The sequence below is a fragment of the Lutra lutra genome, chromosome 4, assembly GCF_902655055.1.
Source record: "Lutra lutra chromosome 4, mLutLut1.2, whole genome shotgun sequence".
In the NCBI taxonomy this organism is placed as follows: domain Eukaryota; kingdom Metazoa; phylum Chordata; class Mammalia; order Carnivora; family Mustelidae; genus Lutra; species Lutra lutra.
This window is the reverse complement of record NC_062281.1, coordinates 174319334-174333574: the sequence shown is the minus strand read 5'-3', so window position 1 is coordinate 174333574 and position 14241 is coordinate 174319334. Positions and strand designations below refer to the sequence as shown.

The 14241-nt window shown below is 54.1% G+C and overlaps 1 protein-coding gene across 4 annotated transcripts in view; it reads right to left on the bottom strand.

Moving 5' to 3' along the window:
- Nucleotides 1-2729: 2729 nt before the first annotated feature.
- Nucleotides 2730-14241, bottom strand: part of NKAIN1 (sodium/potassium transporting ATPase interacting 1) — a 38994-nt gene continuing 27482 nt past the window's right edge. The window contains exons 2-7 of one of the 4 annotated variants that reach the window (XM_047727865.1): nucleotides 7959-8096; nucleotides 6303-6383; nucleotides 4881-5078; nucleotides 4134-4194; nucleotides 3395-3476; nucleotides 2730-3245 (exon numbers count right to left, since the gene is read on the bottom strand). In XM_047727865.1, coding sequence (XP_047583821.1) covers nucleotides 3236-3245; nucleotides 3395-3476; nucleotides 4134-4194; nucleotides 4881-5078; nucleotides 6303-6383; nucleotides 7959-8096 — 570 coding nt within the window. In that variant the 3' untranslated portion in view covers nucleotides 2730-3235. Of the gene's footprint in view, nucleotides 3246-3394; nucleotides 3477-4133; nucleotides 4195-4880; nucleotides 5095-6302; nucleotides 6384-7958; nucleotides 8097-14241 lie in introns of those variants that run through there. The other 3 variants (XM_047727869.1, XM_047727866.1, XM_047727868.1) reach the window with 3 other exon arrangements.

The following is a 14241-nucleotide window of genomic DNA, read 5'->3' as shown; positions in this document are numbered from 1 at the left end:
TATTAAGACACTAATGTGGGGACTCCTGGGGGGCTCATACAGTTAAGTGTCTGCTTTCAGCTCAGGTCATGATCCCAGGTCCTGGGATTGAGCCCCACATGGGGCTCCCTGCTCAGAGGGAAGCCTGCTTCTCCCTCTGCCTGCCGCTCCCCCTGCTCCTGCTGTCTCTCTCACATATTTTTAAAATCTTAAAAAAAAAAAAAAAAAAACACGATACTAATGTTTAATCTATGGCAGCAATGGGAAACTAACACATTCCCCATCACATCTCCAGTCAATCTGTCCCAGGCTATCCTTCCCCTCCCCCGACATGTGTTCCCCTACCTCCACATCTGTGCTCATGCTGGTAGCCCTGTCCAGGACACTCAGGTGACCTCTCGCCTGAGCTATTAACAAAAGCCTTTCACTCCGGCCTGTCCTCAGCACTGACCCCTGCCAGCAGCATTCACTCTTCTGCAGTCCCATCCTGTGGGCTCCCCACTAAACCATAAAGTCCTTGAAGATGGTGTCTGTGACTGATTTTCCTCCGACCTCCAAGACCAGGAGGGGTCCACAGAGGTTTCCGTGATGAACCTGGGGCATCTTTGTAGAACCTCTATTTCGGGATTACCTGGGAATCTTCACGGAAGTCCTAATTCTACCAAATCACAATGGGAGGCAACTCCACGTGTATTCTTGGGAGAAGATTTCCAAGGTTCAGAGTTAAGGAGGAAGTTGAAGATTGAGTAGAGCATGTTGCCATTTGTGTGAAAAGGGGAAAAAATATGTCAGTTGACAAAGAACTGTCTGTCTTTGGAAAGATACGAAAAATAGGTAAAAAGATATAAACTCCTGGAACTTTCTGAATTCTGTACCATATATACCTATTATCTAATCATAAAAGTAAGTAAAATTTTGAATATTCAAAATACCAATTCTGGCCCTGTTGCCAGAAAAGATCCAGGCTGTCCCAGGACTCTGTGTCTAAAGCACTTTCTGCCGCTCATTCTAAGTCAGGAACTGAGCTGTCAGGAAAAGGGCAGACATGAGATGCAAAGGATATTTGGAAGCACCAACTTACACTCCACTTAATCAGAAAAATAGAGACTCTCCAAGGGATTGTGAGCCAGCTTTGGGAACCCACTGATTGAGCCCCACCTCTGCATTTTATGGATGAGGAAAGTGAGGGAGAGTGACTTCCAAAAGCTACAGAGCCAGCCAGCACAGGCCAGGGCCCCAGGAATGATAATGGCAGTGACCTTGACTCCCAGCCCCTGCTCACCCTCAAGCAGGGACCCTGATGACTCACAGGGCAGGACAGGATGATAGAGAAGAAAACACCATCTTTAATGAACCCACCTGCAGAGAAACCAGGGAACGCTCCCTGCCTTGCAAGGTCCCAGTGGGAAAAGAACTTGGTCCCTTGCAAAAACCATCTTATAAAAACAAAAGGCTTCAAAGCACCAGTGGCTAAACCCGTTGAGTAGAAAGGAGGCTGGGGAGTGGGGGTGGGAGGAGAGGGCTGGAGGCAGGAGTTGGCCTGGAAGCAGGATAGCAGCCAGGCCCGAAGGGAGCTGCCCCCTTCTTGAGTGGAACTCCTAGCTACCTGGGAAGACTAGGGGACCTCAGTGCCTGGGGTGGCCAGTGGAACTCCTGGGGCTGGCTCCTTGGCACAGCACTGCAGAGGGGATGGCAGGATGGGGTCCTAGCTCCAGATACTTTGGCCTTAGATGTAAGGAAGGCTAGATCAGAGGGTAGAGAGCGAGAAGTGGAGTGGTCACCGTGGATGGGCTCAGGCATACAAACCATGCGTTTCCCTCCAGTTCCCCCATGCCTTCTGCCCTCCCTCCTTATCCAGGGCCACTCCTGTTGTACAGACTGGGAAGCTGAGGCCTGCCCCTCCTGCCCTTGGACTTACGGCCCATACACAGGAAGCAAGGTCCTCAGGGGTGTCTGTGGAAGGAGATGGGGAGAATGAGCTCTCATCTGTTTGCTCTCAAGGGTGCTGGTCCTCCCGACCCCACACAATGACCCACATGCCCAGTCTGCCTCTTCACAACTCCTTCTGGGCTTGTTAGAGGTTTCTCTTGGACATTGGAGTGGTCATAAACGCTGGCGATCTTTGAAAACTGGTGATCGGTAGGTGCTGACCAGCTGTCTTTCATTCTGGAACTACAGGTCCTCCAATGGGTGAGGTGGATGGAGCCATCGGGGGTGGTGGAGTTGCTGAGGGGACAGGGGATCATGGCTGCAGCAGACCCGGCCTCAGGGACCCGGAAGGGGATGGGATGGCTGAGATATGCTTCCTTCCCCTACTGGCATGACCTTCAAACGTTGGCCCAGGGTGGACAGGGGCCGAGTCTAGGAGGGCTTTCCTGTGGGTCAGGCTGAACTCAGGGCTCTGGGCTCTGTTCATCTGGTTCCCAACAGGAGAACAGGTATATTGCTTCAAGAGAGGCGCTGGCAAGTGGTGGTGGTGTGTGTGATGTAGATCACATGGGTTCTAGAGTGTTCCATCTGGATGGGGGCTTGGAAATGGGATTCAGAGACCAGGCACTGGGTTTTGGAGTCTGAAACTACAGAAGGTACACTGTGTTCAAGGCCTGCCTCCTCCAAAAGCCTAGCTGTGTGGCCTCAAGCAAATCGCTTCATATCTCCGGGCCTCAGTTTCCACATCTGCAAAATGGGAATTTTAATCCCAGCCTAGTCCCGGGAATTAAGAGTCAAATGAAAAGGCTAGAAAGAGCTCCATCTGCTAAGAGGTTATTTTAATTGAGGGAAACTGAGGCCCAGAGAGGGCAAAGAAGGGCCTTGCCAGATGTCACACAGACAGTTGGTGATGGAGCTGCGACTGGAACCCAGGACTCCTGCTTCTAGTTCACAGTAACTCTCCCCAGGGCTGGTGAAAGTGTGGTGAGACGGGGTGAATGCCATTTCTCTCTGGACAGGGGACCGGAAGTGGGGTGAAGGGTTTCGAAAGAGAGAGGCTGGAGAAGGGAGGGAGGCCCCAGTGCCCGCCAAGGCTGAGATAAAAAAAATACAAACCCCGCGATCCCCTACCCCGCCCGGCCGGCCCGCCTCCCTGGAGTCGGGCTGCGAAGGGCCAAGTCCAAGTCCGCGGCAGACTCAGCCCACGCAGGCTGCAGTCGGTCCGCGAGCCGCCAGGGGGCGCGCCTGCTATTTTGGCCCAAGCTCGCGCCAGCGGCTTCAGTCTAGCCAACAAGCTTGTGGCAACTGGATGGGCGCGGGACAGAAGCTACCCCGACCTGCAGGAAACAAAGGTAGGTTAGGGAAGTGGACACTGAAAGTATGGGGCAGAGAGATCCGGCTGCCCTCCCCGCTCCACCCTGCCTGTCTTTCCCCTACAGGAACGCCTCAATCCCGCCACCCCACCCCGCTGGGCGCCGTGACCCACGTGTACAGAGGCTGCAGTTGTAAATGCGACGTCTTCTGGGGCGCCTGGTATCCGTAGGAGTCAAAGCCACCGATGAAGTCAACTGCGGAAGGGGAAGTGGTGCATAGTTAGGGATAGGCCTGCGGGGTATGAGTTATGGGAGGCTGGGTGCTGAAAAGGAAGAATCTGAGGGGGTGAGACCCCAGTACAGTGCCTGGGGGGGGGGGGCGGGCTTTGCTGCTGGTCCTATGGGGAGCAGAACGAGACTCGCAGGAGCTCAGCCAGAATGGGCCAAAGCCCAAGTAGATAGAGAGCCTCGGGGATGGGCCGTCCTTCAAGGGAGCAGGGCTTGAGCCACTTAAGGGGGCAAGACCTGGAAGATGGGAGTGGAGGGGGCTTGAGCCACTTAATCGAGCAAGACTGGGAGGTAGAGGTGGAGGGTAGTGGGGGGACGAGGCTGGGCACCCGTGTTCCTTGGTAGGGGTGAGCCTCGGGGAGCTCCTCTGAGGGGCAGAACCTAAGAGGAGTGGGTGGAGAGTAGTGCTGGAGCCATGCACTGGATGTATGGGTCACAGCCCAGAATGTGCTGGCTATGCAGACCCCCACCACCCCTGCCACCTCTTCTCCCCCACTAAGAGGAGCCAGTTGGCCAACCCAGGTTTCCCTGCCTCCTAGGCAGTGCAGGGCTCTGTCCAGGGTGCTGAAGGCATGGGGTGGTGTGTGGCCAGGCATCCCTGTTCCCTAGGGGCTTGGCACTCACAGCTGTCCTCCTCCTCCAGGAACACTTTGCTCACGTAGCAGGCGAACACGAAGCCAAAGAGCTGGGGTGGAAGAAAAGAAGACAGAAGCTCTTCCTCCACCCGGCACCTGGCGGGCCCAGTAGGACGGGAGGGGCGGGGTGTGCGAGGATGAACACCAAACCATAACAACTTCAAGTTAAATGCTTGGGCCTTACAGTCAAACATATCTGGTTCCATTCTGTGTTCTGTGAGTGGACTTGGACAAGTCATTATTTTACCTCTTTGAGCCTCAGTTTTCCCAACTGGACCTGGGCAATACTTTACTGACGGGTTAAGAGGAACGAGGATTTTGTGGCTTTGGATGTGTGGAGTGCTGAGGGCAAGCCTGCGAACTATATTATCATCTTGGAGCCACTCTTCTTTCAGTCTCACAACTCTACACAGTTGATGTGGTCACGCCTTTCTGTGAATGAGCATATAAGCTTGGAGAGGGCAAATGACTTGTCCAAGGTCACACAGCAGATACACTGGAGACTGGGTTGACTCATGGTCTGATGACTCATCCTAGTCATTAAACCCACTCACTCTTGGAATGGGATCTGGGGCAGGGGTGAAGGGAGGAGATACAAGATACGGAGGCAGAGCCAGACAGAAGCACAGATAGGCTGGAAGATCCAAGTTCTCCCTTTCTTAACTAGAGCTAAACAAAGGGGTTGGGGTGGACTTTACCTCTGGGAGTGTGTGGGCTGGGGGACAGGAGGACTCACAGCCAGGAAGATCTGCAGGGCACTGCTGAGTGCTTCGATGTAGGGGTAGTCAAGCAGGCAGCCAGTGACAGAGATGACATGGTGGTCTTCCAGGGCGAGGCGGGAGTTCAGGACAGGTGTCACCAGGCAGCCTGGCCCATTCTCCATCCACCAGGAGCGGTGCAGGGATGTGTTGAAGGTCATGATGAAGTCCCGGTCCTGGGGGCAGAGGGGCCTAGGATACTGAGCTGGGGCCAGGGGTTGGGGGGCATCTTCTTCAGGCCCCAGGAAACTTTATATAAGATCTACTTCACACCTGGACTGTTGAAGCAGTCTCCTCTCCTGGCTTGATTTGAAGGGTACGGACGGAGTCCGTTATTGCAAGTCTATATTTGGCCAGTAGGTGGCACTTGATGACTACATAGGTCTCACACTTCCACCAGAGGCAGAAAGGGCTAGTGCTGACCTACAGGAGCCCCAAAGTTTCAGAGATGTGAAGGACACAGTGACTGAGTCCAGTTTTCCAGCCATAGGTGAAATCCTCAAAACAGACTCCTTCACAGCCTGTTCAGCCTCTCCACTGCTCTCTGGGTGTGGCCCTGGGCAAACCTATCCTCTCTAGTTCTTGGTGTCCCCATCTGGAATGCAGAAAGGGCCACCCTAGATCAGAGGTTCTCACCACAGCATGATCTCTCCATTCTCTCCTGCAGCCTGTTAACTAATATTCACCGAGTTCTGACCAGGTGCCAAGCCCTGAGATGTATAATCTCATTTCATCCCCTGAAGCAATCACATGAAGCAGTTATCTGCACTCCCCAGACAGGGAAACTCAAGCTCAGAGAGGGTAAGCCACATGCCCAGGGTCACACAGCTTGGAAATGTTGGAGCTGGGATTTAGATCTAACAGAACTACAAAGCCAATGCTCCCATTCATATATTTTCCCCTCTTGTGTACTAAAAACAGAAGTTGTGTCCTCTGGACTTGCTCTTACACAATCTAAAAACGTCCCCTTTCTTCCATAGTTCTGCACAGGACCTGGTCCACTTGATTTCCCTAAGTTTACTTCATCTCTTTCCCTTCTGAAAATACTGATCAGAATTGGACACAAATCTTTGTAGCCTAAGCAGTACAAAGGGCCCTGAACATGTGTAGGGCCCCAGGGCACTTTCCAGGACCACTGCAAGTGGTTGGTTTCTACTGAGCCTGTGATCAGTGCGACCTGGCCCATCTTCACAGCCCCTCAGCCTTATCTGACCCATTATTTGTTTCTGAGAAGTGCAGAAACAAAAATGTGGGGGTAGGGTCTGCGGAGTATAGATCACTCGAGTGTATAGAGGGAGATCTCTTCAAGATATGAAGCCCCAGACTAAACTAGGAGCCCCTGGCTAGGGGATGGGCAAGGTCAGGCTCTGCCCTCTGGCATTGCCAGGCCTGAGGCTTACCTGGGACAGCTGTCCAACCTCCAGGTAGAAGCAGATGATAAATGCATTCCAGCCAACCCAGAGCACCAGCCAGGCTGCATACTGGGGAGAGGAGAGGTGAGATCAGGGTGGGGTGTGGAGGAGCGGCGATGGGGCGTGTCAATGGAGCCAGAGCTCAGGGACTGAGGAGACCTTTGCAAGGGGAAGTGATGACACTGTCTCATGCAGAGAGCACTTTAGTTTACAAATCATTATTACGTTCGTCCTGTCCTTACAACAGCCCTGCATGGAAGGCACTGCTCTCCCTCTAAGGATAACCTATATCAGCCCTAGAGAGGAGGTTTAAGTTTGCCAAGATCACACAGCTGGGAAGAGGTGGGCCTGCTCCTCAAGCTCCAGTCCTCTGGCAGCTAATCCGATGCACTCTTCGGAGAAGAACAGACACAGCCCGGCTCTGGAATGCTGGAGAGGAGCGCGGTATCTCCACCCAAGTCCTGGGCCTGCCATGCCGCTGCTGCCTCCCAGCACACAGCACCGCTTGTAGGAGTGCCTGGGGCCTTCTTGAGAGCCAGAGAGAAGGATTCTCCCATCCAGGATGAGACAGAGTTTTTGAAGGGTGCTGCTCACCCAGCTTCTGGGAGCTCAGCCTGTGGGAGGTGGGCAAAGCCCAAGAATGAGCCAGAATGGGCTGTGGCAGGAATGGCAAAGCATGTCGTCGTCATCACAGGCATCAAGCATGTGTGTAATAAGGCAACTCAGAAGGCTTTTCCCTCCAAAGAGGCATGTGAACATGTCACTGAGGAAGAACAGGGGAAGAGGGTGAGCCTAGCTGAAAATAGGAGTTTAACAGAGACCATCAAGGACCAGGGCTTGGGCAGAGGAAGCAGGAGGAGGGAGCCAGGGACACAATCCACTCCTGGGATCAGAGCACAGGAGGCACTGACCTCTAAGCCCCACTTGTGGGGCACCTGGGTGGCTCAGTCGTTAAGCGTCTGCCTTTGGCTCAGGTCATGATCCCAGGGTCCTGGGATCAAGCCCTGCATCGGGCTCCTTGCTCAGCGAGGAGCCTGCTTCTCCCTCTCCCACTCCCCCTGCTTGTGTTCCCTCTCTCGCTGTGTCTCTGTCAAATAAATAAATAAAATCTTAAAAAAAAAAAAAAAGGCCCCACTTGCCATCAGACCACATTCTCGATGAACAGCAAAGGACCAAAGCCAAGCCAGCCTTCTCAAAGCAACCTGAGAAACTAAGGAAGATGAAGTCCGTCCCTCCACTGACTTACTGATGGAGCCTTCACTCAGGATCTGATGCTCTAATCCTGCCACTTATTAGCTGTGTGACCTTAGGAAGCCTCGCAACCTTTCTGAGCCTCATTTCCTCACCTGGGAAATGGAGACAGTAAGATACCCCTTGCAGGGCTGTTGTAAAGATGAGTGAAACATGCGAAACGCTTAGCTTCGCACATGGCAGGCACTCACTAAATGACACAGATGGTTAATATTTGGATTTTTCCCTAGGAAATCCTTCAGGGAAAATATCAATCTCGTCTCTCTGCTGAGCAAAGAAGCATTGGGAATAGGCTGGAGCTAAGAGAGAACAGGGGTCTGGGCACTGCGGGGGTGGGGGGGGGCAGTTCTGGCTGGAGGAGCAGGGGCGTGGGAGGGGCTGAGGGAGCCATACCAGAATGAGGTACCGGGAGCGGTACTGCACGGTGCCAAAGATGCCCAGGATGACTGCCATGATGTGCAGGAAGTTGGCTAAGATAGGAGCCCATTGATAGCCCAGGAAGTCAAAGATCTGCCGCTCCAGCGCAGCGACCTGTGGGAGAGAGCAGGCTGAGGCCACGGTCACGGCCTGGAAGGGAAGGACAGGGACGCCCCCTGGACCTCATTCAGCAGGTCACACCATTTACCATGGTGACGAGCCACCATGGCCTGACTGCTCACAAGTCTCAGAGCCATCCCAGCTCTCCCAGACCACAGGGAGATGGGGAGATGGAAGCAAGTCTGGGGGGACGGACTGAGACCCTGGTCATCACTTCGGGGAGGGGAGGAGGGAGCTGGGGTTCAGAACACTTTCCTCCCTGCCTCAGGCCCCATTGGCACCTGCCCCTGCCCCACGTGGGGCTGAGAGTAGGTCGAGTTAGGATCCAGACCGCCTCCCCCAGCCCTGGGCAATAGCGGAGCTGCCGCCCTGAAGGGCCCAGGAAAGTTCCTGGGCCTGAGTCCGCTTTTCCAAGCACTGCTATCTGGAGGCTGCCCTGGCCCGTGGAATCCATGCGCTGCAGAGAAAGGGATTTGTTTTTACTTCACTTCCCCAAGGGAGCTGTCCTAGGTTGCAAAATTGACCTCAAGCTCTTTCTCTCCCCATCTCCGTGCTCTGTGGCAGCACCCTTCTCCACTAACTCTGTGCTTAGTCATGTGACCTGCTTTGCCCAGTGGGACTTTAGGCAGCGCAGTGCAAGTGAAGATCTTTTGAAAAACTTGCATGTGCCCTAGAGCTTGCCCAGTTGCTATACTTGTAACACGGACAACACCATGCAGAAGAGCCCCTGTGACCCGCTGGAGGATGAGAGGAGAACCAAGCCCTCTCCCCACTGCCCATGACAGCCTGCCAACCATGTGAGTGAGGCCATTCTAGATCATTCCAATGCTAGCCAACCTACCAACTGACCAAAACACGTAGCCAGACAGGAAGAATCATCCAGCTGACCTACAGAATCAAGAGCTAAATAAAATGATTATTTTAAATGGCTGCTCCAGGGGATGCCTGGGTGGCTCAGTTGGTGGAGTGTCTGCCCTCAGCTGTGGTCGTGATCCCAGGGCCCTGGGATCGAGTTCCCCATTGGCTCCTTGTTCAGCAGGGAGCCTGCTTCTCCCTCTACCCACCACTCCCTCCGCTTGTGCTCAATCTCCCTCTCTGACAAATCAATAAATAAAATCTTAAAAACAAAACAAAACAAAAATCCCAAAATGACTGCTCCAGAATGATCTGTTACCCAGCAAAAGTTAACCGATACAGGACTCAGTCAATCGACCCTTTCCAGGAGCCCCTGGTTCAGTGATTCAGCTGATTCATTAAGAACGAAGGTGCCAGTGACCTCCATTGTTACTGACTGTCCAACACCTCTGCTCGTGCTGACAGAACCCATCTCTCTGTTTTGGAAACCACCTCCCAGACCTTCAGTCCCTGTGGCTTGGGTGGGGCTGAGCCCACCTCTAATTTCAGCAGTGGGCTCACGACTCAATCCCGACCAGATAACTGACACACAGGGATCTGGTCAGGGCTGGGCACTCGCCCTGTGGCCAGCTCCCGAGAGTTACCCCGGAGAGTTGCCGGAGCAGCCAGCACAGAGATGCTGTCTGCCAGCGTATCTGAATGAGTGCAGTGTCACTCGCTGCTGCTGGTGGCCGTCTTCGCCATCTCAAAGGGACAGAGAGGGAGAAAGAGTGAATAATCAAGGGCAGTCTCCAGGCCATGTAGTTTTTGGTCTGAGGGTCTAGCCACGCTGAAAATTAATTCTCCCTCCTTGTACATGTGATTTCTGTCACTTGCAACCCAAAGTCCTGATTTAAATGGAAGAGGAGAGGAGGGGATATGGCTGGGAAGGGACAGGGAAGATTCTGATTGAGAAGATCCCAGAAGCCGTTTTCCTGGCAGGGAGGTGGGGAGTGGGGGTGCTGGCGCTACCACACAGATGGCAAAGCTTGGGCAGAGACCCAGGAAGCTGCAGGCCTAGCCCTGGCACCCACCCACCTGGCGCCAGCCTGCCTCTTGTTGGTGACTCCTCCCGCAGGGCCCTACAGACTGCAAAGAGCTTTCCAAGTTCATCGCCCACTGGATGCTCCTTGTCAGAAAGGCAGAGCTGGGATCATGATCTTGTTCTCAAGCAAGAGACCATGAGGCTCAGAGAAGGGAAGTAACTTGCTCAAGGTCACACTACAGGGAGGTGGCAGAGCTGGGCAGTCATTCTGCTTTTCTCTGCCACCTGTCCCACCTTGGCACCAACCCATCACCTTTCCCTGCTGGCACTGGCCTGGGAGTTAAGAGGTGTTGATTCTGGTTGAGAGTCTGACAGACTCCTGGGTGCCCCGGGGCAGGCCACCTTCCCCACCTTCTCTCAAGCTCCTTCTTCTGTACAGAAGAGACCACTGGACTACAGGACTCTAAGAGCCCTTCCTGCTTTGACCCCAGTGGTCTGCTGACCTTGGGGGAGAAACTCCCCAGGTTGTTCCCTGCTCCCACTTCTCCTGCCCCACTTCTGCTCTTCTCCTTTTCACCCGGACTCTGCCAGGCCTTGGGGAGCCCCCTGCTGGCTTGGGGTCCACTTGATGTTCTCAACTCAGCTGGCATCTGTTCCTGGCACGGAGGCTGCCATCAGAGGACAGAGGAGGTGGCCGAGACAGACTTGCCCAGGCTCATGGTGTAGCTGGGGAGAGGCCTTGCCTGGAAATGCCCTCCTAAAACATGGGGTCACCCTGCTGCACCCCTGGCCTCCTGCTCCAAACACTCTGGATTCCCAGGGACCTCACTAACATAGTGAACAGGGGGACAGTTCCCACGAAAAGCTTTGGAGTCACTAAAGCTCAGGTTCAAATGGCCACTCTGTGACTTCGTTCAAGTTACTTTCCCTCTCTGAGACTATTTCTTCAACGGTAATAGGGAAGGCAATCCCTCCCCTGAGAAGTCGTTGTGAGGATATGGAGACATCACACAGGCTAACGGACAACTAAACTTAATAAATGGTGACTAATTAGGAGAAGACGCAACAGTGGGAGCTTCTCAGATGGGCACCGCAGGCTTGCTGGGAGCTGCCCCCCTCCTCTCTCCCCAGCCAGCTCCTGCTCCCCGAGCGGCTCAAACAACAGCTGAAGTCCTGCCTGCATTTCCCTTTTCCTCTATGCAAGTCCTCCTTGGTTTTCAAAGTACAGCACAATTCCCTCCTTTTCCAGAAAGACCTCCCTGATTGGCCAGAGGGATGACTCTTCCCCCTGAATATGGAGCCCTGGCCATTCTGGTCACTGTCAGCCGTCACTCTGGCCTCCCTCCACCCTCCCTCCAACCTCATCTGCCTCGGGGGTCACTGTCTACCTACTTGTTCACAGAACATGTGCTCTGCATTAGGTCCCGTGCTGGCGCTGCAGAAGGGAGTAAGCTCTGGTGCCTGCCCCCCGGGAACTCAGTCTAGTTGGGGAGATGGGTGGGAAATGGACGCCCATACACCAGTGTAGTCGGCATGGCCACCCAGACCTGAATGCTAATGATCAGGACCTGAGCTGAGACCAAGAGTCAGCCGCTCAACCGACTACACCACCCGGGTGCCCCTAAGCTTTGTTTTTTAATTATTTTTACATTTTTAATATATTTTTAAAAGATTTTATTTATGTATTTGAGAGAGAGAGAGAATGAGCGGTGGGGAGGGGGAGAGGGAGTGGGAGAAGCAGACTCCCCACTGAGCAGGGAGCCCGATGCAGGACTCGATCCCAGGACCCTGGGATCATGACCTGAGCCAAAGGCAGACACTTAACCTACTGAGCCACCCAGGTGTAAACTTAGTTTTTTTTTTTTTTTTCTTAGTTTTTTTTTTAAAGTAAACTCTATACCCAATGCGGGGCTCAAACTCACGACCCTGAGATCAAGTGCCCCATGCTCTACCAACTGAGCCAGCCAGGTGCCCCTCCATATATATTTTTTAATTGAGATTCTGCATCTTATAAATAATCTCAATCCTAAAGTTATTATTATTATTATTATTTTTAATATTTTATTTATTTATTTGACAGACAGAGATCACAAGTAGGCAGAGAGGCAGGCAGAGAGAGAGAGGAAGGGAAGCAGGCTCCCCGCTGAGCAGAGAGCCCGATGCGGGGCTCGATCCCAGGACCCTGGGATCATGACCTGAGCCGAAGGCAGCGGCTTTAACCCACTGAGCCACCCAGGCACCCCCTAAAGTTATTATTTTTGGTTAGAAAGCCAAGTCAGATATTCCAGAACTTCTGCTTGTGCAGCTGTGAGATGCGACTAATTACCAAATAAAGAACAAACAAATAGGGGGAATATCTTCCCCATCTGGTTGCACCAGCTTAGAACAATCATCTGAGGGCCGCAGTGATTTAAGTCCTAACTGGCCTGTTGTGTCCTGTCAGTTTGATGGGAGGACTAGTGGGGGGATAATGGCAACTTTGAAACCCCTTCGAAAAAATTTCAAGTGCACCTGCACTGAAGGAAAGAGTGACTTTGGGATGTTTGTTTGTTTGTTTGTTTTTAATGTGTAAGCCAGGTCTTGAGTCTCTCTCCTAGGTGGGCCAGGCCCAGGACAGAAGGTCCTGTTGACAACTGATGCAGCCTCCTGTGGGATGGGGGTGGGGGGCGGTGCTGGCCAGCACCCCTGTCCAAGTGCTTTCTCTTTGCATGTTTTTCGTTGTTTGTTTGTTTGTTTGTTCGAAGGAGGCTCCACACCAGCCTGGAGCCCAATGTGGGGCTTGAACTCAGGACCCTGAGATCAAGACCTGAGCTGAGATGAGTCGGATGCTTAGCTGACTGAGCCACCCAGGCACCCATTGAGTTACTCCCTCATCAGGGCACCCCGCAGAGCTTGGGGCAATCGCTGAGGCCCCTGGGCCTGCCAGTGATCCCCCTGCCCCCTGCCAGGACCCCAGATAAGCAGGACAAGGACGAGTGCCCAGACCATCCCGAGTGACAGATGAGAACAAGTTACCCAGATCCTGTGTGGATCTATCAGACCCACAGAGTAAGTCCCACATGCCTGCCCCTCAGCACCCCACCCTCGTCTCCTCAAGGCCCTGCGCTGCTTCGCCTGATCCCCCACCCCGACCTCACCCCCCCATGACCCTTCCAAACCAGCCTGTGCCCCCCCCCACCATTTGCACCCACGGATGCTACTGTCTCTGTGCTCCTCTCACATCCCTAAGTTGCTTACAGACCCAGAGAGCCCGTCATCCGCCAGCCTCCAGGTCCTGCCCTTCCCCGGAAATGAGTTTCATCCCTGCAGCATCCTCTGACAACCAGGGGCCACCCTCTCGCCCTCCAGCCCCTCAACATCTCAACTCTCAAACACCATCCCCGGGACCTTTCCCCTCACCGCTCCTCCACGGCCACCATGCGGACTGCCACGCCTCCGAAGTCACCAAGTTGACAGCCCCCGCTGGACGCCCCCCAGCTGGCTTCCCAATGGCCCTGATGGTGATGGGGACCCGCCGGGTCCAGCCCACTGAGTCCTCTGCCTCTCACCCCCCACCCCTCGCGTTCCCCGTAGCCTGACATCCCCGCTGCGCTGGCTGGGACTGCTGATGCCCCCTCACCTCCGCATGAGCCTCACCTGTAAGCCCGACTCGCAGACCCCAAAGCCTTCCCATCACACCTGTCAGGAAAAGCCCGCACCTGCACAAACCCAATTAACAGTGTTCCCCCTGCTTGCAAAGCAGCCAAGTGCTGCTGGAGGGAGCCACTCCCCAGGCGGACACGGAGCACCACAATGCCAGGTCCATCACCACAACTTCGAGAGGCCCTCCTCGCCACCCCACAACCCAACTAGACTTCTCTGGAGAACTCACTTTGCCCATGGACCACTTCCGATCTCACTGTCCTCTGCCCTCCTGGGACCCCTCCAGCCTCCCTCTCAGGGGACCTGGCTTCTGCCTACCCCCCTGCCCACCCCCTCCTCTGACAGGGGCCTCCGCCTCCACTCTGGACCCCATCTCCTGTTTCCTCACGTGCTCACCCCATCCTTGGAAACTTCTTGCCTGTAACTCAACCTCTCCCTCTGCCCAGGATGCTTCCCACTGGCTCCTAAGCACACTCAAGCCACTTCCATTAAAAAAGTAAAAGAGAAAAGGTCCTCGCTCCTCCTCCAGCGAATGCCTCATCTATCTCAACGCTCTCATGGCCTCCACGCCCTCCCTCCCACCTGCTCCTCTGCCCACAGGCACGTGAGGATCTGGTT